Source organism: Pristiophorus japonicus, chromosome 16, assembly GCF_044704955.1.
Source record: "Pristiophorus japonicus isolate sPriJap1 chromosome 16, sPriJap1.hap1, whole genome shotgun sequence".
Taxonomy (NCBI): Eukaryota; Metazoa; Chordata; class Chondrichthyes; family Pristiophoridae; genus Pristiophorus; species Pristiophorus japonicus.
In genome coordinates, this window is record NC_091992.1 from 131,157,095 (window position 1) to 131,182,868 (window position 25,774).

The 25,774-nt window shown below is 46.6% G+C and overlaps 1 protein-coding gene across 5 annotated transcripts in view; it reads right to left on the bottom strand.

Moving 5' to 3' along the window:
• Window positions 1–25,774, bottom strand: part of LOC139226835 (protein kinase C alpha type) — a 542,945-nt gene that overhangs the window by 168,231 nt on the left and 348,940 nt on the right. For all 5 annotated transcript variants that reach the window (XM_070857892.1, XM_070857891.1, XM_070857893.1 and 2 more), the window contains exons 6-8: window positions 15,492–15,648; window positions 14,237–14,371; window positions 10,947–11,037 (exon numbers count right to left, since the gene is read on the bottom strand). In XM_070857892.1, coding sequence (XP_070713993.1) covers window positions 10,947–11,037; window positions 14,237–14,371; window positions 15,492–15,648 — 383 coding nt within the window. The remainder of the gene's footprint in view (window positions 1–10,946; window positions 11,038–14,236; window positions 14,372–15,491; window positions 15,649–25,774) is intronic.

A 25,774-nucleotide genomic window follows, 5' to 3' on the forward strand; every position in this document is an offset into this window, starting at 1 on the left:
TAGAACATTATTTCCCAGCTTTTTCTCCTCCTCCTCGGCAGACGTTTGAGCAATAGCTCCTCTGGCAGCTCTGCATGTTAGCAGGCTGTTCGAATACGAGGAGCATCGCAGCCCAGCTGGAACCTGCCCTTGCCTGATATGCCGGGGAGGGAGGGGGGGTCAGGGGGATAATGCTTGGGGTGAGAACCCTGGCTGATTTGACCCCTCTTTAACCTGGGGGGGGGGAGGGGCTAGATGAGGTGTTGAGGACAAATGCAGCATCTCCCACAGTGCACAACGCGTTGGAGCTGCAAATGGGCTTTGCAGCCTGAAATTAACTTTGACAAATGAAAGCTCTTTCATTCAGTTAAGACTATATTTTAAATCAGTCAGTTTGTACAGTAGTGACTCACTGCACCCTAGCACCAGCAACGGTCAGGTAAGAATGAACGTGTCTGCACTATGTTTTTGTGTTCACTATTTTCACACAGGCATGGGTTAGTGCCTGAGTGAAAACAGTGCACACAGGAACGTAATGCGAGTGTGCTAAGCATCATACCTGAACTTAATGGTCAGAAGTTCAGAGTCTAAATTCAACAGACATGTTTAATCGTGTGTTCTCATGCTGCCACCTGGTGGTACCAGTTTGTTGCTGCTTCGTACACATCATAATTCAAGCTACACTACACGCTGTCAAATAAAGAGCACCATCGTCTCGGGGGAGGGACAAATGTTCTCAGGTAAACAATTTGTGGAAAATGCCAAGAATAGTCGGCATCAGAGAATTGGCAGGATGGTGCACAACAAGCTCGGCTGTTAATAAGGAACTGTTCTGTCTCGCTCAGTCTCCTCCAATCCATCTTATTGGCCCAAAGTGACTCTGCTAATCTCTGCTTACTGAACAAAACAAGCTTTTAAAAAAATTGGGTCTGTTAACTAGGAGAGGCGACACAATGAGGCCACTGCAGAATGCACATCAGTGAACAGGGCTGCAAGAGCTGCTCAGTTCAATAAACAGAGTTCCAAATTAACCCCCAAGGGTTTACCAACAGTGTCAGTTTGGCTCAGTTGATAGCACTCATGTCTCTGTATCAGAAGGTTCTGGGTTCAAGCCCTACTCGAGCCTGACACTTTACTACGGTACTTAGCGATGCGTTCCTTAAATTCTGGCCTCTTGCGCCTCCCTGGTTTTAATCGCTCCACCATCGGCAGCAATGCCTTCAGCTGCCTGGGCCAAAAGCTCTGGAATTACCTTCCGAAACCTCTTCGCCCTTACACCTCTCTCCTTTTTTAAGACGCTCCTTAAAACCCACGTCTTCCCTGTCCTAATATCTCATGTGGCACGGTGTCAAAATTTTGTTTGATAATCGCTCCTGTGAGTGTTTTGGAATGTTTTACTCTGTTAATGGCGCTATAGACATAGGAACATAGGAAATAGGTGCAGGAGTAGGCCATTCGGCCCTTCGAGCCTGCACCGCCATTCAATGAGTTCATGGCTGAACATGCAACTTCAGTACCGCATTCCTGCTTTCTCGCCATACCCCTTGATCCCCCGAGTAGTAAGGACGACATCCAACTCCTTTTTGAATATATTTAGTGAATTGGCCTCAACAACTTCCTGTGGTAGAGAATTCCACAGGTTCACCACTCTCTGGGTGAAGAAGTTTCACCTCATCTCGGTCCTAAATGGCTTACCTCTTATCCTTAGACTGTGACCCCTGGTTCTGGACTTCCCCAACATTGGGAACATTCTTCCTGCATCTAACCTGTCTAAACCCGTCAGAATTTTAAACGTTTCTTTGAGATCCCCTCTCATTCTTCTGAACTCCAGTGAATACAAGCCCAGTTGATCCAGTCTTTCTTGATAGGTCAGTCCTGCCATCCCGGGAATCAGTCTGGTGAACCTTCGCTGCACTCCCTCAATAGCAAGAATGTCCTTCCTCAAGTTAGGAGACCAAAACTGTACACAATACTCCAGGTGTGGCCTCACCAAGGCCCTGTACAACTGTAGTAACACCTCCCTGCCCTGTACTCAAATCCCCTCGATATGAAGGCCAACATGCCATTTGCTTTCTTAACCGCCTGCTGTACCTGCATGTCAACCTTCAATGACTGATGTACCATGACACCCAGGTCTCGTTGCACCTCCCCTTTTTCTAATCTGTCATCATTCAGATAATAGTCTGTCTCTCTGTTTTTACCACCAAAGTGGATAACCTCACACTTATCCACATTATACTTCATCTGCCGTGCATTTGCCCACTTACCTAACCTATCCAAATCACTCTGCAGCCTCATAGCATCCTCCTCGCAGCTCACAGTGCCACCCAACTTAATGTCATCCACAAATTTGTAGATACTACATTTAATCCCCTCGTCTAAATCATTAATGTACAATGCAAACAGCTGGGGCCCCAGCACAGAACCTTGCGGTACCCCACTAGTCACTGCCTGCCATTCTGAAAAGTACCCATTTACTCCTACTCTCTGCTTCCTGTCTGCCAACCAGTTCTCAATCCATGTCAGCACACTACCCCCAATCCCATGTGCTTTAACTTTGCACATTAATTTCTTGTGTGGGACCTTGTCTAACGCCTTCTGAAAGTCCAAATACACCACATCAACTGGTTCTCCCTTGTCCACTCTACTGGAAACATCCTCAAAAAATTCCAGAAGATTTGTCAAGCATGATTTCCCTTTCACAAATCCATGCTGACTTGGACCTATCGGGTCACCTCTTTCCAAATGCGCTGCTATGACATCCTTAATAATTGATTCCATCATTTTACCCACTACCGATGTCAGGCTGACCGGTCTATAATTCCCTGTTTTCTCTCTCCCTCCTTTTTTAAAAAGTGGGGTTACATTGGCTACCCTCCACTCCATAGGAACTGATCCAGGGTCTATGGAATGTTGGAAAATGACTGTCAATGCATCCGCTATTTCCAAGGCCACCTCCTTAAGTACTCTGGGATGCAGTCCATCAGGCCCTGGGGATTTATCGGCCTTCAATCCCATCAATTTCCCCAACACAATTTCCCGACTAATAAGGATTTCCCTTAGTTCCTCCTTCTTACTAGACCCTCTGACCCCTTTTATATCCGGAAGGTTGTTTGTGTCCTCCTTAGTGAATACTGAACCAAAGTACTTGTTCAATTGGTCTGCCATTTCTTTGTTCCCCGTTATGACTTCCCCTGATTCTGACTGCAGGGGACCTACGTTTGTCTTTACTAACCTTTTTCTCTTTACATATCTATAGAAACTTTTGCAATCCGCCTTAATGTTCCCTGCAAGCTTCCTCTCGTACTCTATTTTCCCTGCCCTAATCAAACCCTTTGTCCTCCTCTGCTGAGTTCTAAATTTCTCCCAGTCCCCAGGTTCGCTGCTATTTCTGGCCAATTTGTATGCCACTTCCTTGGCTTTAATACTATCCCTGATTTCCCTAGATAGCCACGGTTGAGCCACCTTCCCTTTTTTATTTTTACGCCAGACAGGATGTATAAATGCAAGTTGTTGCTGTTACATCGACAGAGATCCGGTGTTTGAAGATGTCAAACTGAATCCAGTTAGCCTGTTCACACAAGTGATCCTGTGGCAATATTCCAAGAGCAGAGAGTACTTGTGCCCTTGTCAACATTCATCCCTCAACCGAAACAGTTTAACTTGCTATTCTGCTGTTTGTTGGACCTTGCTGCCGTGACATTGGCTGCAGTGATTGTCTACATAACAGAAGTAATAACATGTCAAAAGTAATTCTGTGTAGCACTTTGGGACACTAAGGATGTGAGTGAATGCGATAAATAGGCAAGCCATTTCTTATTTTCACCATTAATGCTGGAAGATGTACAGACATTGGAACAGAGCGAGCGAGTGTCTATTCACATGTCCCCTGCAATGGAAGATAATCCACAGCAAGGAGTCTTACACGTGTTCTGTTCCCAAGCTATCTTTCTATCCATGCGGCTATATTCCCTTAATGCCTTCATTTTCTCAACAAGTCTCTTAGCATGGTACATAATCAAGCTTCTGATACTGCAAATATACAACATCCACCACCTTTCCCATATCTGTAGACTCTGCAATTGCCTCAAAATATTCAGTTCGTCAGGCAAGGCTTGCCCATTACAATCCATTGCCGTTCTACATGTTCACGATCGTCATCCTGTACTATGGGCTCTTAGTTTAATGCTACCGAGGTAAGACTAACTTGGCCTATAGTTTCCTGATTTTCCCTCTCCATTTTTTGAGCAGTGATATAACATTTGTCATTCTGCTGTCCTTTGGGACAATTCCTGTTTGAAAACAGTTTGGGAAAATGATGGTTAGTGCCTGCACTATCTGCTGCCCAACCTCAGGGCAAACAGCCCAATAATATTACATTCACTCCCCTTCACTAAATGTTGGTGAGTCACTGAATCCAAAGTCTAGGTTTTTTTGTAATTATTAACGAATGGTGAACTTAAGAGTACATAACACGCTGACGGTTTGTGTGTGGGGCGTATGAGGGGGTGTAGTGTGAATGTAAGGTGAATGTAAAGTCGTCTGGGGTGGTGTATGGTTAATCTGGAGTGTGTATAGGGTGAGTATGGGGTGGTGTATGGTTAATCTGGAGTGTGTATAGGGTGAGTACAGGGTGTGGTATAGGGTGGTGTTTGGTGAAGAACCAAGTTCAGGGAATTCCCTGCAGGGAGAATCACCTCATATTTAGCCTACAGCTTCTAGCGAGCAGTGTACTAAATCTTGTTTTGGCTGCAAGAGCAGGTCAGAGGCTGGATATTCTGCAGCGAGTGACTCACTCCCCAAACACTTTCCACCATCTACAAGGCACAAGTCAGGAGTTTGATGGGATACTCTCCACTTGCCTGGATGTGTGCAGCTCCAGCAACACTTAAGAAGCTCGATACCATCCAGGACAAAGCGGCCCGCTTGAGCGACAGCCCATCTACCACCTTAAACATTCACTCCCTCCACCACTGGCGCACCATGGCTCCAGTGTGTACCGTCTACAAGATGCACTGCAGCAACTCGCAAGGCCTCTTCACACCTGCGACCCCCCACCACTAAGAAGGACAAGGCAGCAGGTGCATGCGAACACCATCATCTCCAAGTTGACTCGGAAATATATCGCTGTTCCTTCATCGTCGCTGGGTTAAAATCCTGGAACTCCCTCCTTAACAGCACTGTGGGAGCACCTTCACCACACAGACAGCAGTTCAAAAAGGCAGCTCACCACCACCCTCTGAAGGACAATAATTGCCAGTGACGGCCACATCCCGAGAATTAATATAAAAGAAATAGTGGTTAGCTTGATCTCAGAACATCCCAGTGACCCCTCTCCTCCCCACCTGCCTGGTTGGAGTTGGGTCAGCTCATTTCAGTCCAGCCAGGGTGCTGCAAATAGCTTCAGCAACCCCAAACTAGGGAAGGGACGGGAAGGGAAGTATCGGCCAGGGCTCCTGCTCCTGGTGCTTCTCCAGTGTCCCCTGCTGGCAAATACATGGCGCTGTGGACACTGAGTGAGAACGGAATGGATTTGGATACAATGCACAGTGACCCAGTTGAATGGACCACTGATATCCACTAGGCCATAGCTGACCGATGGTTGAAGTGGTTAATACAAGGTGCTTAAACACACGCACACGCACACACACACACACACACACACACACACACACACACACGAGAGCGACTCAACGCAAGGCATTTTTAATGATTCAAATAGCTGACAAGATGGTGATAGAATGGGCTATCGGAGCTTATTTTTATTGGCAGGCTTTGCACCGGCTACCTTTATTCTGCAGCCAATACCTAGCCTTCCTGGTTTGAGTCCTGCACTTTCAGGTGATTCCCTGAAAGCTCTTCTTCCTGGTGTTGGCTGGAGACGCGACTTATTCACTTCAGTGATGGCTGAAGACAATCAGTGACTCGGAGCAGGAGTGGCAACAGGACAGCAAACTAGGGTAGAAGGGCAAACACAGCCTGTCCCTTCACATACTTACCCCACCCCCTCCCTCCCTCCATGTGGCAGAGGCAGTTTTCTGCTTTACTCAGGTTTCTGTTTTGCCAATGCTTTGCATAACCTGCTGACTGGTGACTGAGAATCGTAGAGCTAATGTGAAGGACTTGTCCAATATCAACGACTGCGTTGGATTGTCAGCCCTGCATTACGGGACCAGATTTTGGAGTGGGGCTTAACATTACATAGGATTCTGTGTAACCTATCAGAAAAGACTGAACAGGCTGGGATGTCTTTACTCTTGGAAAAAGGCTGAGAGGTGAACTGATAGAGGTCTTTAAAAGGGGTTTGATAAGGTAGATGTTTCCATTTGTGGAGGAGACCAAAACTAGGGGCCGTAAATATGAAATAGTCACCAATAAATCCAATTAACGAGTTCAGGATTTATCCAGAGTGGTGAGAATGTGGAACTTGCTACCACGGGGAGTGGTTGAAATGAATAGCAGAGATGCATTTAAGAAGAAGCTGGAAAAACACATAAGGGAGAAAAGAATGCAAGGTTATAGTGATAAAGTTAGATGTAGTGGGGTGGGAGGAGGCTTGTGTGGAGCATAAACACCAGCAGACAGTTGGGCCGAATGGCCTGTTTCTATGCTGGACATTCTACGTAATTCTGTATAAGGAGTTTGATCCCTATTTTAAGGACAATCCGAGCTAGTTATTAATTCTACGCAATTAAGGAGCATCAGAAATCATGATCATTTGTCAATGCTGAACTGCACAAAGAATATAGGAACGACATAATGTTGGAAGACAAATGACCACTCAGCTCATTTCACACACACCCCCCACCAGCACGAAGGAAACCAAAATGGAGCCTCAAAAAAAAACCTGATTGAAACTTTCGGCACCTGAAGCATTGAAAATGGATGGGATTGGTTCTTGATTCAGCAGAGAGAGGAGAGATAGAGGTTGGGATGGGGGATAAGGATCTTAAAAACAACACGAGTTGAGGTCCTGATAAAGTTTCAATCAGGTTTTTTTGAGGCTTGATTTAGGTTTCCTTTGTCACCATTTAACACAGGAAGTCCCTCAGCATTATTTCCTGATTCCTCAACCTGTTTTTTTTCCCCTCCCGCAAATAAAATAATTTTGCGCTCATGCACAATCAAACAGAAAAAAAAAAATCAAACACGTGCTAAAAATTAATCACCAAACAGTTTCCAAAGCAAACTTCATTGGAGCACAGAAAATGATGAAGCAGACATGTATACAAGAGACATATTGACACATACTGGAGTGCGTTTTAAGGCAGTGACACATCAAGGGGCTGACTAGGCCAACGTTCGGGCTCACGATCCATTACAATCCATCTGGACCCCCCAGTGTTTTACTGTCTTGCAACGCTCTCCCGATTGGGATGTTGCCTATTCGCATGAACATTACATTGTGGCACTATAAAGATGTTAAGAAAAATAACCAGAGAGGACTACCTTAAAGAGATGGTTATTAATGGGAGGGTCCTGGAAGAGACAGGAAAGGGAGAGAGAACTGCAAGGTTAATTGAGAAGAGAAAGAGGGAGAGAGAAAGAGAGAGTGAGAAAAAAAGCAACAATTACTGCAAGTGACAGGAATAAGTGATACAAGATAGGGTTTGGTAAAAACATCCCAGGTTAACAGCAAAACACAACTGATCACAGCGAGTGGATAGAGGCAGCATTACCAAGAGGCAAGCCAAGAGTTAGCGGAAAGGAGGTTCATTACTACACACATCCCTCTGGAAGTGCAACACAAACATCAAGAAATATATTCAAGGCTGAAATAGATAGATTTTTGGAGTCTAAGGGAATGAAGGGATTATGGAGATTGGGCGGGAAAGTGGAGTTGAGGTCAATGATCAGCCATGATCTTATATATTGGTGGAGCAGGCTCGAGGGGCCGTATGGCCGACTCCAGCTTCTATTTCTTATGTTCTTATCACTGTTCACCATGCTCAGACTGCACTCTCTGAGATGGAGCTGTGGTTTGTCCTGACATGAGACTGCAGATAAATCAGTAGGATTCTCAGGGCGCACCCACCGAGCAAGGGTTTAACAGATTGGCCAAGGGAAATAATGATTATTTGCCACAAATGCAAACCTGTCGCCAACTGAAGCGAGATTTATTAACAACAGGCACAGTTTAATAGCGAATCTCCACCTTCTCCCAGAAACAAGTACTGCACAGTTTTGAATGAGGAGGCCCATTCCACACTGTTAACGTTTTCTCTCCCTTCCCCCTGACCCCCTGACATAGCATGGAGGCAGAGGGCATGGCTGAGGTACTAAATGAGTACTTTGCATCTCTCTTTACCAAGGAAGATGCTGCCAAAGTCATAGTGAAAGAGGACGTAGTTGAGACACTGGATGGGCTAAAAATTGATAAAGAGGAGGTACTAGAAAGGCTAGCTGTATTTAAAGTAGATAAGTCACCAGGACCGGATGGGATGCATCCCCGGATGCTGAGGGAAGTAAAGGTGGAAATCGTGGAGGTACTGGCCATAATCTTCCAATCCTCCTTGGATACGGGGCTGGTGCCAGAGGACTGGAGAATTGCACATGCTACACCCATGTTCAAAAAAGGGTGTATGGATAAACCAGCAACGACAGGTTAACCAGTTTAACCTCGGCTGTGGGGAAGCTTTCAGAAACTATAATCAGGGACAAAATTAACAGTCACTTGGACAAGTGTGGATTAATTAAGGAAAGCCAGCACGGATTTGTTAAAGGCAAATTGTGTTTAACTGACTTGATCGAGTATTTTGATGTAAGAGAGAGGGTTGATGAAGACAATGCGGTTGACATGGTGTACATGGACTTCCAAAAGGCGTATGATAAAGTGCCACATAATAGGCTTGCCAGTAGAGTTAAAGCCTTTGGAATAAAAGGGACAGTGGCAGCATGGATAAAAAATTTGCAAAGTTACAGAAAACAGAGTAGTGTTGAACGGTTGTTTTTCAGACTGGAGGAGGGTATAAAGTGGTGTTCCCCAGGGGTCGGTACTCGGACCACTATTTTTTGTGCTATAAATGACTTGGACTTGGGAGTACAGGGCACAATTTAAAAATTTGCAGGTGACGCAAAACTTGGAAGTATAGTGAACAGTTAGGAGAATAGTGATAGACTTGAAGAAGACACAAGACAGGCTGGTGAAATGGGTGGGCATGTGGCAGATGAAATTTAACGCAGAAAAGAGTGAAATTATGCATTTTAGTAAGAAGAACGAGGAAAGACAATATAAACTAAAGGGTACAATCCTAAAGGGGGTGCAGGAACAGAGACCTGGGGTTTTATGTGCACAAATCGTTGAAGATGGCAGGGCAGGTTGAGAAAGCGGTTAAAAAAGTAAACGGGATACTGGGCTTCAAAGATAGAGGCATAGAGTACAAAAGCAAGGAAGTTATGATGAACCTTTATAAAACACTGGTTCGGTCTCAATTAGAGTATTGTGTCCAATTCTGGGCACTGCACTTTAGGATGTGAAGACCTTAGAGACAGTGCAGAAAAGATTTACAAGATTGGCTCCCGGGATGAGAGACTTCAGATACATGAATCGACTGGAGAAGCTGGGATTGTTCTCCTCAGAGCAGAGAAGATTGAGAGTAGATTTGATGGAGGTGTTCAAAATCATGAGGGGTCTAGACAGAGTAGATAGAGAGAAACTGTTCCCATTGGCGGGGAAGGGTCGAGAACCAGACGATACAAATTTAAGGTAATTGACGAAGAATTCGATGCCTCAGAGAGCTGTGGAAGCTGGGACATTGAATAAATTTAAGACAGAAAGAGACAGTTTCTTAAGCGAGGTACTCCCCACTGTCCATGGTAACCAGGGCAGATATATCCGAGATATTCCCATCGGTCCATAGTAACCAAGTGTGGATATGTCCGAGATACTCCCCACGGTCCATAGTAACCAGGTGTGGATATGTCCGAGATATTCCCCACGGTCCATAGTAACCAGGTGTGGATATGTCCGAGATACTCCCCACGGTCCATAGTAACCAGGTGTGGATATGTCCGAGATACTCCCCACGGTCCATAGTAACCAGGTGTGGATATGTCCGAGATATTCCCCACGGTCCATAGTAACCAGGTGTGGATATGTCCGAGATATTCCCCACGGTCCATAGTAACCAGGTGTGGATATGTCCGAGATACTCTCCACGGTCCATAGTAACCAGGTGTGGATATGTCCGAGATATTCCCCACGGTCCATAGTAACCAGGTGTGGATATGTCCGAGATACTCCCCACGGTCCATAGTAACCAGGTGTGGATATGTCCGAGATACTCCCCACGGTCCATAGTAACCAGGTGTGGATATATCCGAGATACTCCCCACCGTCCATAGTAACCAGGCAGCCTTTAATGGAACATCGTCAGGTTGTATTACTTAGCATGAATCGGATTATAATGGTTGGTATGATGTTTACATTCAAGTGGTATATATTTATATATAATGCTTAGTATGACATATTTAACCCCTCCCTAGCTCGCACTAGGGAAGTGCCAGGTTCGGGTTTTGTGTCTCTTCCCCTTCCCGCCCAAGACAACTCTACTGAGATAGTGAACTCACCATGAAAGAGATGTGGGTATGAAGGCTCGTGTGGAGTGTAATCATGGTCATGGGTTAGGCTGAATGGCCTGAGTCCGTGTTGTAACTTCTGTGTATGTCTATGTGAGGCTGCTGCCACAGTGCACAGTATATCGTGCATTTATTATTATTTTCTCCACAAACATCAGTGTATTTCTATTTTCAGCCTTTACAAACCTGTGTGAATGTGATTAAATCAAGATCATCGATTGTTCAGTTGTCTGAAAGATAAGCGCCCATAGTCTGTGAAGCCCTGGAAAACCATTTCCTAAACGTCACACCGTAAAACAAACCCAAAAAGCAATGAAGCGCATCCACCGGTTAAAGACAACAAACCAGTGACGGGAGGGGAAGGAGCGCACACATGTAGTCGCTCTCACCTCGAATTTCTGGCGGAGCTCGGAATCCCCGTCATCCTCCATTATGGGGACATTGTAATACTCTCCTTCTTCTTGGCTCAGCATTTTGAACCTGCGGGAGTGACACAGAGGAGGAGGTTACTGCTGCAGGTTAGAATATGAGGGCGGACAGGTGGGCTGGCAGCATCGTCCCGCCAGGCAGGGGCCCAAATGAAGCAGCTATGAATACGCACTAACAACGATGGGGACGCTCTGGCCCTTCACGATCAACAGGAACAGAAAGAAAGAAAGGCTTGCATTTATATAGCATCTTTCAGGACCACCAGATGTCTCAAAGCACTTTATAGCCAATGAAATATTTTTTGGAATGTAGTCATTGTTGTAATGTGGGAAATGCGGCAGCAAACTTGCGCACAGCAAGCTCCCACAAACAGCAATGTGATAATGACCAGATAATCTGTTTTCGTGATGTTGATTGAGGGATAAATATTGACCAGGACACCGGGGATAACTCCCCTGCTCTTCAAAATAGTGCCATGGGATCTTTTACATCCACCTGAGAGAGCAGACGGGGCCTTGGTTTAACATCTCATCCAAAAGGTGGCACCTCTGACAGTGCAGCATTCCCTCAGTACTGCACTGAAGTGTCAGTCGACTTACGTGCTCAAATCTCTGGAGTGGAACTTGAACCGACAACCTTCTGACTCAGAGGCAAGAGTGCTACCCACTGAGCCACAGCTGACATAACAGAGAGAGAGAGAGAGAGAGAGAGAGAAAGAGATGAAGATAATGGCCCTGAAATTCCGGCCTTCTGGGTCCGTACGGAGTGTGTACGGACCCGGGAAGGCATCGCAAAAGCCGGTTTTCAGCGCACAATGCACATGCGATGATAACCGTTTTTTCCGATCTGTCAAACTGGATCCGTATATCGGGAGCGAGGACACGGGCAAGATTGCGGTACAGGCGCAAGAGTTTTAAAATACACAAAAACATTCTAAAATATAATTTAAAAAACACACTTTATTGTTTAGAAACACTCCCCACTCCCATAAGTTTATTTAAACCATAATTTTTTAAACTTCTTAAAAACTCAGAAAAATATATTTTTTTTATAATACATAAATAACTAATTTAAATTAATAAAAATGTGATGTATTTTTTTTATTAGAGTTTTGTGTGTTTGGGTGGAGGGGGTTTCTCATTCATAACAATGGGAACTCCAACTTACGGAGTTCCCATTATTATGAATGAGAACATACTTTACCTTGATTGGCTGCCAGAGCCATGTGACTGCAGCTCCAGTCCTGCGCACGTCCTGACGTGCACGCGCTGCGACGCCCAATCAGGGGTGGCCTGAAGACTGGGAACTCGCGTGGGCGCAGCAGGAACAGGTAGGTGCGCATCTTTTTAAACTTTTTTACCCGATCGCCCGCGGGAAGTAGCCGACCGGGATTTCTGGGCCAATAGCAAGCGGCGAGGTTCGGTGGGGTGGGGTGTTTTAGTGCATCGGCTAAACGTCACTCGAACTACAACATTCGAGTTCAGCAGCAACCTGTTCCTCTCTATACCATAGGCTCATATTTACACGTTATAAAGTAACCTTCAGTTCTGCCTTTCTCGGCATGTGTTTACACTGCAAGTGTAGCGTCTGTATCACGCAATGTCAGCTTTGCACTGACTGCGCCGGCGGTTTAAGTCCAGAGTCGGACCTGAGCTGACCCGACTCCCGAGTGAAACTCAGCAAGACGCCTTGGAGATGCCGGTCTCACAGCCCTTCGGTTATCCACCGTGTGGTGTGTACGTCCAGTGCAATGTCAAACCTGGTTCAGAAAGTACTCAGGGAGCCCCTGTCCTCCTCCGTACCACCACCCCCCCCCAAAAACCAGTGGCCTTAATTTAGGTGTTTCAGAGTGTCTCCCCTCTATGCCTTCCAAACATTTAAGAGACAGCTCTGGCCTTGCATATGGCCAGGCAATGTGGAGAGCTTTCTCCTGCAAATTCCAGCCAGGAGAGAACAACACAGCAACAGGTGGAGGCCATTCAGCTCCTCGAGCCTGTTCTATCATTCCACTGGAGCATGGCTGACCTCGACTCCATTTGCCCACCGTTATCTCTCAAAGCCCTTACCAACAAAAGTCTATTGTTCTCAGTCTTGAAAATTTCAGTTGTCCCCCAGCATCCACTGCCTCTTGAGGGAGAGAGTTCCAGATTTTCACCACCCTTTGTGTGAAGAAGTGCTTCCTGATTTCACCCCTAAATGGGCAGGCTCTAATTTTAAGATTGTGCCTCTTTGTTCTGGACTCCGCACCCACCCCTCCCGCCCAACTACCACCACCACCAGAGGAAATAGTTTCTCTGTATCTCCCCTATCAAATCCTTTCACTTCGATTAGCTCACCCTTTAAATCCTCTAATTCAAGTCTATGCAACCTGGCCTCATAATCTAACCCTTTAAGTCCTGGTATCATTCTGTATCCCCCCCACCCACACCCCACCAAAGCAAGGTAAAGTGCCTGGCTGGAACCCACCCCGCAGTGACCATTGTCAGATGGGGGTCCGGAGTGACAACACACTCCCACTGCTCCATGGAATGAAGAAACTGTCACTGATGAGCAACAACTAAGACAATGAACTTGCTTTGTCAGCTGCGTTCCTTAGTGCGATCCACCCGGCCTTCAGCGAGCCATCGAAGGCCCACAGGGAATGTGACCTCCTACCCATTGCAGCAAGGGTGGGATCTCTGTGTAATACAGCAAATCTCAGCTCGCCGACTAGAGGCTGGGCTCACCCCTGCCCATTGTAAATGGGGGCAGAGCGATGCACTCTCTCAAAACCCCCACAAATACAGCCGTGCGCGGTGACTACGCATGTTAAATGAAGATTTTTTTTAAACCCCGGATGGTTCAGTCCAGAGGAACTGGAATAGTTCATTCAGCCCCTTGAGCCCATTCCGCCATTCAATTGGACCATTGGCTAATCTGCATCTTAACTCCAGCCACCCGCCGAGTTCTGTAACCCTTAACATCCTCAGTCTAACAAAAATCTATCAACTGGCCACCCCCCTCAACAGCTTTTTGGGGGAGAGAGTTCCAGATTTCCACTGCCTTTTGTGTGAAAAAGTGCTTCGTGACCTCACCCCTGAATGGTCTCGCTCTAATTTTAAGATTCTGGACTCGCCCACGAGAGGAAATAGTTTCTTTCTATCTACACTATCAAATTCTTTTAATCATCTTAAACACCCCAATCAGATCACCCCTTAATCTGTCACACTTGAGAGTTTTATTGACAACGGCCTCAGAAGGACACACGTACCAGCCAATCGCCGGGGACTTCATCAGCTCGGACACTCCGAAGGACAAGGCACCCATGAAGTCATTCCTAGTGGTGCGATCCCAGTCCCAGATCTCCACCAGGAGTCGCCGATCCTTGTCACTAGCTTTCAATTTACTAGAGAGAGAGAGAATGGGACAGAACAATCCGCATTATTTCGCCAACCAGCAGAAAAATGGTGTTAAAACTAACTCGAGCGGCTGAGATGGACGCGGGCTGGCTCCACCGTTAATCATATTGCGATTTCTCGCACTCCCACTGCACTAGGATAGCACCTCACTCTGCTGCTTTGACTGGGTGTCGGTGGCGGTGTATGTCAAGAGGCAGCTGCTGTACAAATGACTGGCATTTCAGAAGTGCCAGAAATTAACCGCAGCATCTGACAGCTTAGACTCTCAGCGTGGCTTTCAAATCCTAAGCCTTCCCCCTCAGAACCACTGGGAGGAACAGTATTGCTGTTGTTAGACTCGACTGTGTGAATATTTAGCAAGTAATTAGGAAGGCAAATAGTATGTTGGCCTTTATTGCAGGGGGAATGAGTATAAAAGTAGGGAAGTCTTATTACAACTGTATAGGGCGTTGGTGAGGCTGCACTTGGAGTACTGTGTACAGTTTTGGTCTCCTTATTTAAGGAGGGATATACTTTCATTGGAGGCAGTTCCGAGAAGGTTCACTAGGTTGATTCCTGAGATGAAAAGGTTGCCTTACAAAGAAAGGTTGAGCACGTTGGGCCTATACTCATTGGAGTTTTGAAGAATGAGAGGTGATCTTAACGTATAAAATTCTGAGGAGGCTTGACAGAGTAGATGCAGAGAGGATGTTTCCCCTCGTGGGGGAATCTAGAACTAGAGGGCATAGTTTCAGAATAAGGGGTCGCCCATTTAAGACGGAGAGGAAGAGGAATTTCTTCTCTCAGAGGGTTGTAAATCTATGGAATGCTCTATCCCAAAGAGCTGTGGAGGCTGGGTCATTGAATATATTCAAGGCAGGGATAGACAGATTCTTAAACTAAACAGGAGTCAAGGGTTATGGGGAGCGGGCAGGAAAGTGGAGTTAAAACCAAGATCAGATTTTAACGGGCTAACTGTCACACACAAAGCTAGGTTAAGAGTACACTAGACTGACTCGAATTAGAGAGGCAAAGTTAGAAACATAGAATGTGTGCTCTTGTGGATAATAAATCCATAAAGAGCTTGTTTACTCCAGTTGATCGAGTGGGACCAGTGAATGCACTCACAATGTGAACGACTCATTCCAGGTGGGGTTGAGGGTTGAACGAATGGTTTTCGTCTTCTGTTTGCTCTCGCTTTTGGGGTCAGGAATGAGTTTGAGTTTCACGTAGGGATCTGAAAGACCATTGGGATCCATGGGGATTAGATTTTTTGCGTCTCTCACTGTAAAACAGGAAGAAAAAGACACGTTTACAAAGCGCGAGGTTTGACAATCGCAGAATACACAATTAAATCTGCTGTTCAAATCCATATTCCGCTTCGATCGAACGCCAGTTAGAAGTGTGTATAGGTGACCGGGTTACACCGCTCGTTGAGGATTTTGTGTAATTAATATATATTTGCAACCGATGTTCCCTCTAATGTTTATTTTAGGTGCGGGGTTCCTTTAAATTTGCTGCGCGGAATCGTCACCAGCGTTACGGCTGGTGAGTGTCCTGTGGGGAGCCCCTCACCGCCCCCACCCCCGATCACTGCACTTCCACATGTCCCTGCAGTCTGGGGAGAACATTGTTTGCAACTTGCGGACCAAACCATCCATCAACATAACAGGCATCGGCTGGGCAAGTCTGAGCGCGAATGAGTTCTGCCCCGCTGGTTCACCATCTGCCGCTTCTGGGAACCATCCTCTTTGAGTTGTTAAAAATTCATTCTCGGGATGTGGGCGTCGCTGGCAAGGCCGGCATTTATTGCCCATCACCAGTTGCCCTCGAGAAGGTGGTGGTGAGCCACTTTCCAAAACTGCTGCAGTCCGTGTGGTGAAGGTACTCCCACAGTGCTGTTAGGGAGGGAGTTCTAGGATTTTGGCCCAGCGACGATGAAGGAACATAAGAAATAGGAGCAGGAGTAGGCCGTACAGCTCCTCGAGCCTGCTCTGCCATTCAATGAGATCATGGCTGGTCTTCTGCATCAATTCCACTTTCCCGCCCGATCCTGCATCCCTTGATGCCCTTATTGTCCAAAAATCTATCGATCTCTGTCTTGAATGTACTCCAACTGACCATCCACAGCCCTTTGAGGTAGAGAATTCCAAAGATTCACAAGCCTCTGAGTGAAGCAATTTCTCCTCATCTCAGTCCTATCCTGAGACTGTGCCCCCTAGTTCTAGACTCGACACCCAGGAGATACCGCCTCTCAACAGTTACCCTGTCAAACCCCGGCACAATTTAGAAAAAGCACTAGTGTCTCATTCATGATCCTGAATCAGAACACCAAGATCTGTTAGTACCAGAAGCTTGTGGTATTTGCAGAGTAATGGGAACATGGATTTAAGTATATATGTAACCCCCACCCCTCCCACACCCGAGTTCTGTTTTGCAACATCTGTGTCCCACAAAGACCGAACGTCTCGACAGCCCTGCCCCAGAAACAGGTACAGGCCACTCAGTGACACCTGTCCACAGGCTGTTGGATTATACACAGTTGCTATCCTGTATTCAACAATGTGCTTGACATTAATGGCCAATATTTCTGTTCAAGGGTCGGATTGTATCGTAAACAATGCAGAAAGTGACAGAGCACAGTGAATGAGCCTCATCCAACGTTCCTCACAGCTGAACTTGCAATGTGCGGCACGCTATAAATACCACAACCTGTGCTAACTGAGGCAGAAGGGGGCCCTCGCTGTACGATTCTCCACATACTGGCACAGGCGAACAGGGGTAATAAGAACAAAAGAATTAGGAGCACGAGTAAGCCATTCGTTCCCTTGAGCTCCACCATTCAATAAGATCATGGCTGATCTTCTACCTCAACTCCACTTTCCCGCACTCTCCCTTGATCCCCTTAATATTCAAAAATCTATCAGGTAGATCTGGGTGTGCACGTCCCCACAGAGACACTCCATCCTTGTATCCAGCGAGTGAGAGGTGGTGGGGTTATAGTGGGGGCGGAGCTATCTGACCAAGAAATGGAAACTAGGACTGGGCGGGAGGCGGGGGGAGCAGAGAGCTACAGGAAGAAAGAATCTCTTTACGATTCAAGTTTGATAACTGCAGGTCAGACAAGCAATGCAACAATTTATACCTTCAATGGACACGGGACTGACTTAACAGGGGATGTTGTTATCAAATCCTTGATACGATGGAACGTGCACAAGGTGTTGTGTATCTCACTGACTGGCCTCCTGTAAACAGTGGGATCCACAGCCTGTGAAACATACCCTTCAGCGGGGATGGGGTAGTTGGTGAGCCAGTGTCTCTCCAATTGATCTGATATCTCCCAAACCTGCGCCACCCCCTCCCCCCCCAGTCCTCTCAGAGTGAGATCACCAATCTTTTTTAAAATTCGTTCCTGGGCTGTGGGTGTCGCTGGCAAGGCCAGCATTTATTGCCCATCCCTAATTGCCCCTTGAGAAGGTGGTGGTGAAGATGCTCCCACAGTGCTGACATTGTTATAATGGTTTGGCACAACTGAGTGGCTCACTGGGCCATTTCAGACGGCAGTCGACCACAAGAGGCAACCACGGTGCTGTGGGTCTGGAGTCACATATAGGCCAGACCGGGTAAGGGCGGCAGATTTCCTTCCCTGAAGGACATTAGTGAACCAGGTGGGTTTTTACGACAATCCAGTCGTTTCATGGTCACCATTACTGATACAAGCTTTCTAAAAAAAATTCCAGATTTATTTAATCCGCTGAATTTACATTCCTCAGCTGCCGTAGTAGAATTTGAACGTGGGTCGCTGGATTACTAGTCCAGTAACATAACCACTGTGCTACCATCACAACAGCACAGCATCAGTCACAGCAACTTAAGTACCACTTACCCACCAAACACAACCCTTTCGCCACCTATTAATTGATTTTTCCACATTACAGGAATATTCTTTGGGATTTTTCCAAACTTTAAAATGACACTACGTGCAGCAATATCCACAATCTACCAGCGACATACTCATGGGTCAGCTCCCGTACGGCCAGAGCTTAAAACCCAGCAATCTTCTTAAAGCTCCTGCCGCTTCCTGAAGAGCAAGATCCTCAGTCGCAGTCTATATTATGGCCACTTGGGGGAGCTGAAGGACCACTCCAGTCTCAGACCCTGCACAGTATCTGCTGAATAAGGTTCTTGGTGCCGTTGCCGATATTTTTGATCTGTTCAGACAGTGTGCAGGTGGGGAAGCCCACTCGACATTTCCCAATGTGGGCCCACGCCACCGAGGGGCGAATGTGGAGATCAGGTCAGCAGCACACAGAGCCCTGTCCTCACACAAAAACAAAAAGCAAAAAGACTGCAGATGGCTGGAAATCTGAAATTAAAACAAGAGAATGCTGGAAAACACTCAGCAGGTCAGGCAGCATCTGTGAAGAGAGAAACAAAGTTAATGTTTCAGCTCGATAACCCTACGTCATCCAATTCTGACAAAAACTCACCGAGCTGAAATGTTAACTCTGTTTCTCTCTCTCTCTCTCCCCGGATGCTGCCTGACCTGCTGAGTATTTCCAGCATTTTCTGTTATTATTTCAGTCTTCACATGGCTCTGCCCTCATGTGTGAGCCTCTCTCAGCAGCTGATCGGCAGTGAGAGAGAGCAGTGTGTGACCACCCCCAACCAGGGCTCGCTGGAGAATGGCATGAGGAGTGTTCCAAGTTAGCACACGTGTGATCGAATAGCTTGGACTGCTGGCCCCACACACAACAGGGAGTTTGCAGGAGCGCGCACCAACACATTTGAAGCTGATTATTACATCTGTATACTAGCTGTAGAGATCACAGCACAGGAGGAGGCCATTTGGAGCTGTCTCCTCTCATCGTATCTCCCTGCCCTTTCCCGTATCCCGTCCTTTTCAAAACCGTATCCAATTCCCTTTTAACTGATGTCATCATCTCTGCCTTGACAGCCTCTTGTGGTGAAGAAGCGTTCCATGTCCCAAGAAACCCTGTGTGTGAAAAATACATTTCTCCTAACTCCCCCCTTCATTCCTCAAGGGATAATCCCGAGTCCTGGCCTCCTTGTTACTGTTTCACTAACCACTGGAAACAGCCTTTCACTGTTGGCCCTCTCGAAATCTCCGATTGAGCACTGCTTAACCTTTTCTGTGCCAGCTTAAAACAAAATGTCTAATTTCTTGAGCCATAGCTATCGCTCCTCATCCCTGCCGTCATTACACGGGATATACGGCACAGAAACAGGCCATTCGGCCCAACCAGTCCGTTGCTGGCGTTTATGCCCCACTCGAGCCTTCTCCCGTCTTTCCTCATCTAAATCTATCAGCATAACCCTCTATTCCCTTCTCCCTCATGTGCTTGTCCAGCCTCCCCTTAAATGCATCGATATTATTCGTCTCAACCCCTCCCTGTGGCAGCGAGTTCCACATTCTCGCCACTCTCTGGGTGAAGAGTTACTACCTGAATTCCCGATTGGATTTCTTGGTGACTATTTTATACTGATGGCCTCTAGTTATGCTCTTCCCCACAATGGAAACATTCTCTCTGTAGCCACTCTATCAAAACCTTTCATCATTTTAAAGACATCTATTAGGTCACCGCTCGGCCTTCTCTATTCAAGAGAAAAGACACCCAGCCTGATCATCTTTTCCTGATATGTATACCCTCGCATTTCTGGTATCATCCTTGTAAATCTCCTCTGCAACCTCTCCAGTGCCTCAATATCCTTCTTATATTATGGTGACCAGAACTGTACGCAGTAATCCAAGTGTGGTCTAACCAAGGTTCGATACAGGTTGGTTCTACTACAACAACAACTTGCATTTATATAGCTCCTTTAATGCAGTAAAACATCCCAAGGCACTTAACAGGAGCGTTATCAAACAAAATTTGACACTGAGCCAAATAAAGAGATATTCAGACAGTTGGCCAAAAGCTTGATCAAAGAGGGAGATTTTAAGGAGCATCTTAAAGGAGAGAGGGGAAGAGATGTTTAGGGAGGGCTAGAGTTCCAGAGCTTAGAACCAAGTGAATCTTCGTCACGCCAACAGTGCAGAATCTCCGAGGATGCTGTCAGTGAGCATCAATCAGCAGCAACTGCTCCTTCAAAACTGGCTTTCCTTCTGAAGCTGGGCGAGGTTCTCATTCAAACCTCTCTCCCCCCACTGAGATTGTTAAAATACCATCCGCAGTGATGCAGCAAAACTGGTCACTGCTCCCTGTGGGATCTTACCATGTGTATCTCTGTTATATCAGCACCTGGCAGTGTAATTCATCATATCGGAAGCACGTTGAGATGTTTCTGGTTGCTAGAGACACACACACACACACACACACAGCAGATCCATCAGCATCCGTGAAAAGCAAAGACAGAATCATGTTTCAGGCAGGGCCCTGGCTTGGCACAAGCCTTCCCTTCTTTGCTCTTCAGAGATGACCTCTGACCTATTGTGTGTTGCCGGCATTTTCTATCTGCCCTCGATTTGTACTATTTTACTTTTTTTTTTAAATCAATACAAGGAGACCGAAATTTCTCTGGGGGAGGTCTGGCCTTGGATCCTGGAACATGGGGGAGGTACACCGGGAGTCCGACGTTACCTGGGGGTGGGGAGGGGGTTCCTGGTTACCTCGCAAGGGATGGACTCACCTGTCCAAGGCAGACATTGTCTGGGGGTCAGAGCTGCGGTGGGCAGGGGGAAAGACTCCTTACCCCAGGACATCCCGCTGCAGGGGTTCAGTCCGTCTGCCATGGGGCATGGGGGTGGGCGAGGAGTGCTTTGTCCTGCAGGGACTGGTGGTGAGGCGCACACTTGCCCTGAGTGTGCTGGATGCCACACGATCAGCTTCACAGGGGCCAATGCCGCGCCCCAGCAGGGAGAGGAAGCTGTAACAATACACAGGGAGGCGGAGCTGAAAAGGGCACAGAAGGAAGTCGATGGTTTCGCTTTAACAAACTCGAAGAGACTGGCAGTGGCTGATAGCCGGGTTCCTTGTGTGCAAGGAATTCCCTGAGCAAGTGCACCACACGGAGCTGATAACATCAGCGGACGTGAAGCTGGAGGGTCGCTCGTGCCAGCAGTCGTTTGAAAGGGCTGCGTCTTATTTCTGTATCATGTGTCCTGCGACTTGAGAACCCTCAGCTGTGAGAGAGTAACTTCACTTGTCGCGTCACATTCCGGGGTTACACCTGTGCTAACGTCCCATGGCAAAACACCCGCCCACTAATCACCGAGACTCCCACAGCACAGGAGGCAGCCATTCGGCCCATCAGGCCTGTGCCGGCTCTTTGAAAAAGCGAGCCAATTAGTCCCACTCCCCCCTGCTCTTTCCCCAGAGCCCTGCAACTTACTGGAAAATCAGGTGCACCAACCCACAATGTCCCACCCACGAATTGAATGGATGGGAAATTGAGAGCTGTATGCATGATCTACACTCCCAATGGGCAGGGCTCCACAATAGGAGTAAATAAACAGAAAATGTATTTTTATTTCTTGTTCGCTGATTTGTCCTGTTTGAATTGTGTGATCGTGGCGATTTTGGAAGGGGTTGTTCTTAGCACTGTGGGTTCATTAGCGATGTCAGCTGTGGCTCAGTGGGTAGCATTCTCGCCTCTGAGTCAGAAGGTTGTGGGTTCAAGTCCCACTCCAGACTCTGGAGCACAAAAATCTAGGCTGACACTCCAGTGCAGTGTTGAGGGAGCGCTACACTGTCAGAGGTGCCGTCTTTCGGATGAGACGTTAAACTGAGGGCCCCCGCAGACATACAAGATCCCATGACACTATTCAAAGTAGAGCAGGGGAGTTCTCCTGGTGTCCTGGCTGATATTTATCCCTGAGCCAACATAAGTGAAACAGATGATCGGGACATGCATCTCACTGCTGTTTGTGGGACCTTGCTGTGCGTAAATTGACTGGCGTGTTTCCTGACATTAACATTGGTTCGCTGGCTGTGTATCACTTTGAGACATCCTGAGGCCAGGAAAGGCACTCTATAAATACAAGTTCTTTCGGTCTTTAAATCCTTAGGCAGGATTTGTTTGTGTTGCAGCTTAAGATATATGCAATTTAATGAAGTTTTGGCTTTAAACATTATATTTACACCCACAGAGACAAAAAGCTCGGACACTCCTCAGTTAAAGTATAAGGAAGAACTGGCTTTTATACAACGCCTTTCACAACCTCAGTACATCCCAAAACACTTTACAGCCACTGTTGTAATGTAGGAAATGAAGGGAGGATTAGAGGGGAGAAAAGGAGGGAAATTGGAAAACAAAAACCAAAAAAAAAGTGGAAAAAAGAAAACCAGTTAACCTGGATCACAGAGAGATAAAAATAAATTATGGGAACATACGCTGATAAATAGCAAACTCGGAGCTGGCAGCAGTCCCAGCAATTCAGCCACTATCGGGTCTACAGAATTCCAAGTACTCGCCCGAGTATGTCAGAGGAGAAGTAATGAAAATCAGAAAACTTGGCAGGTCAGGAACACCAAGGGATTTGCCACTTTTCAAAGTGTCTCATGTGAATCGCAATAGGTTTTAAAAAACCTAAAAGGGAAAGTTAAAGAAGGAAACTGCCCCAGTCAAATATGGCAACAGGATAGGACACGAGTTGCAGTCTGTTTTAGAAACATCGTGTGCTTCAAATCATGTGGCAGTCTCAGCTGGTTATCAAAGCTTGAATTGAAGAAAAACAAGAGCACATCCTGTTTATGTGCTCATTGTATCTGAGCTGTGGCACAGTGAATTTCCTCACTCTGCACTAGGAGTTACTCCAAACTTAGGCCCCAAGTTTCCACAGGCGGCAAAACAGGCGCCCCTCCGAGCTGGGCGCCCGTTTTTCGCGCCGAAAACGGCGCCTGAAAAAAAAAACGCGCTATTCTCGAGCGCTTTGCAGCTCCATGTCAGCTTGGCGCGGCGCACAGGGGGCGGAGCCTACCACTCGCGCCGATTTTGTAAGTAGGAGGGGGCGGGTACAATTTAAATGATTTTTTTTCGTGCCGGCAACCCTGCGCGTGCGCGTTGGAGCGTTCGCGCAGTCTGAAGGAAACATTGGCACTCGGCCATTTTAAAAAGTGCTGCAGAAAAAGTGAAGATTTGTTTATTGAACCCTTGCAAAGGCTTGCATTTTAATTTTCTTGATATTTCTGTGTGTGAGGGTGAGGGAGTGCATTCTGTAATTAAAGATAGACTGTGACAAACGGGACACATGCACTTGTTTGAGACTATTCAAATTCTTTGTAGCTGTTCAATTTTTAACATTTTTTAATAAAATCACATTGCCCTTCCATGATCAGCACTGAGGCTTCTTGCAGCTTTCTCCCCCGGCCGTCCGTCGGGGCCGACGGCAAACCGCTGCCTCAAGTTCTGAGGCTTCCTGCAGCCTTCTCCCTCCCTCCCCCCCTGCCGTCCGTCGGGGCCGACGGCAAACCGCTGCCTGAAAGGCCTGCCTGAAGTACTTTCACACAGGTAGGAACATGGTTTATTTAATCTTTTCTTTGCTTATAAATGTTTATTCAGGTTGGATTTATTTGTATAATATTTGTATAAGTATAACTAAGGATTTATTGTAGAATTTAATGACTTCCCTCCCCCCTCCACCTCGTTCCGGACGCCTAATTTGTAACCTGCGCCTGATTTTTTAATGTGTAGACAAGGTTTTTTCGGGCCTACAAAAATCTTCACTTGCTCCATTCTAAGTTAGTTTGGAGTAAGTTTTCACTGTGGAAACTTTCAAATCAGGCGTCAGTGGCCGGACACGCCCACTTTTGAAAAAAAAAAATTTGTTCAAAAGTGAAACTGTTCTACCTGACTAGAACTGCAGAAAACTTAAATGTGGAGAATTCCGATTTCTAAGATACTCCGTTCTCCACCAGTTGCTCCTAAAAATCAGGAGCAACTCATGTGGAAACTTGGGGCCTTAAAGTTGGAAACAGATAAGCCAAACATTCCGATACATTGTGTATGAATGGATCATAGGCTAGAAAATTCCAGCCAAGTTCATATATGAACCTTAACCTGCTTGTACTAGACGCTGATACGCTGCTCTTAATCGAGCGTTTGTTAATGCCACTGTAGAAATAGGACACAGGAATGTTGTAAGAGTGCAATAACCATCAGCAGTGAACTTTGCCTTGACATTTCTACTTCTGCATGTGTTGTTGCGTACATGCATTGCAACACCTACATCTCGGGAGACACTGGGTGCTGGAACACCACTAGGGGGAGACACTGGGTGCTGGGACACCACTAGGGGGAGACACTGGGTGCTGGGACATCACTAGGGGGGAGACACTGGATGCTGGGACACCACTAGGGGGAGACACTGGGTGCTGGGACACCACTAGGGGGGAGACACTGGGTGCTGGAACACCACTAGGGGGAGACACTGGGTGCTGGAAATCCTTTAAAAAAGGAATTACCTTTAACAAGAGGAATATTAAAAAGTAAAGGGAGTGAGCTGAAGTGTGGGATTAGACAGTGCCTCATATGGAGAAAATCATCAGCGCAGACTGATGGGCTGAATGGCCTGTTTCTGTGCTGGAACATCTTACAGTTCTATTAAATCTTATTTTCCCTGATATTAGTTTTAAGCCCACTGGCACAGTTTAAGTTGCAGGTCTTTAGCATCTTAATCTTGGCTCAGAGGTTGTGGGTTCAAGTCTCACTCTGGAACTCGACACTCTAGCGTGGTATTGAAGGAACGCTGTGCTGTCTGTTGGATGAGATGTTAAACCAAGGCCCTGTCTGCCCCCTCAGGTGGACGTAAAATATCCCATGGCACTATTTTGAATAGGGGTGGAGTTATCCCCAGGTGTCCTGACCAATATTTATCCCTCAACATAGAAACATAGAAAATAGGAGCAGGAGTAGGCCATTCGGCCCTTCGAGCCTGCACTACCATTCAATATGATCATGGCTGATCATGTAACCTCAGTACCCCTTTCCTGCTTTCTCTCCATACCCTCTGATCCCTTTAGCCATAAGGGCCACATCTAACTCCCTTTTGAATATATCTAACGAACTGGCCTCAACAACTTTCTGTGGTAGAGAATTCCACAGGTTCACCACTCTCTGAGTGAAGAAGTTTCTCCTCATCTCAGTCCTAAATGGCTTACCCCTTATCCTTAGACTGTAACCCCTAGTTCTGGACTTCCCCAACATCGGGAACATTCTTCCTGCATCTAACCTGTCCAGTCCCGTCAGAATTTTATATGTTTCTATAAGATCCCCTCTCATTCTTCTAAATTCCAGTGAATACAAGCCTAGTCGATCCAGTCTCTCCTCATATGTCATTAAAACAGATTATCTGGTCATTTGAAATAAAAACAGAAAATGCTGGAAATACTCAGTAGATCAGGCAGCATCTGTGGAGAAAGAAACGGAGTTAATGTTTCAGCTCGGTTACT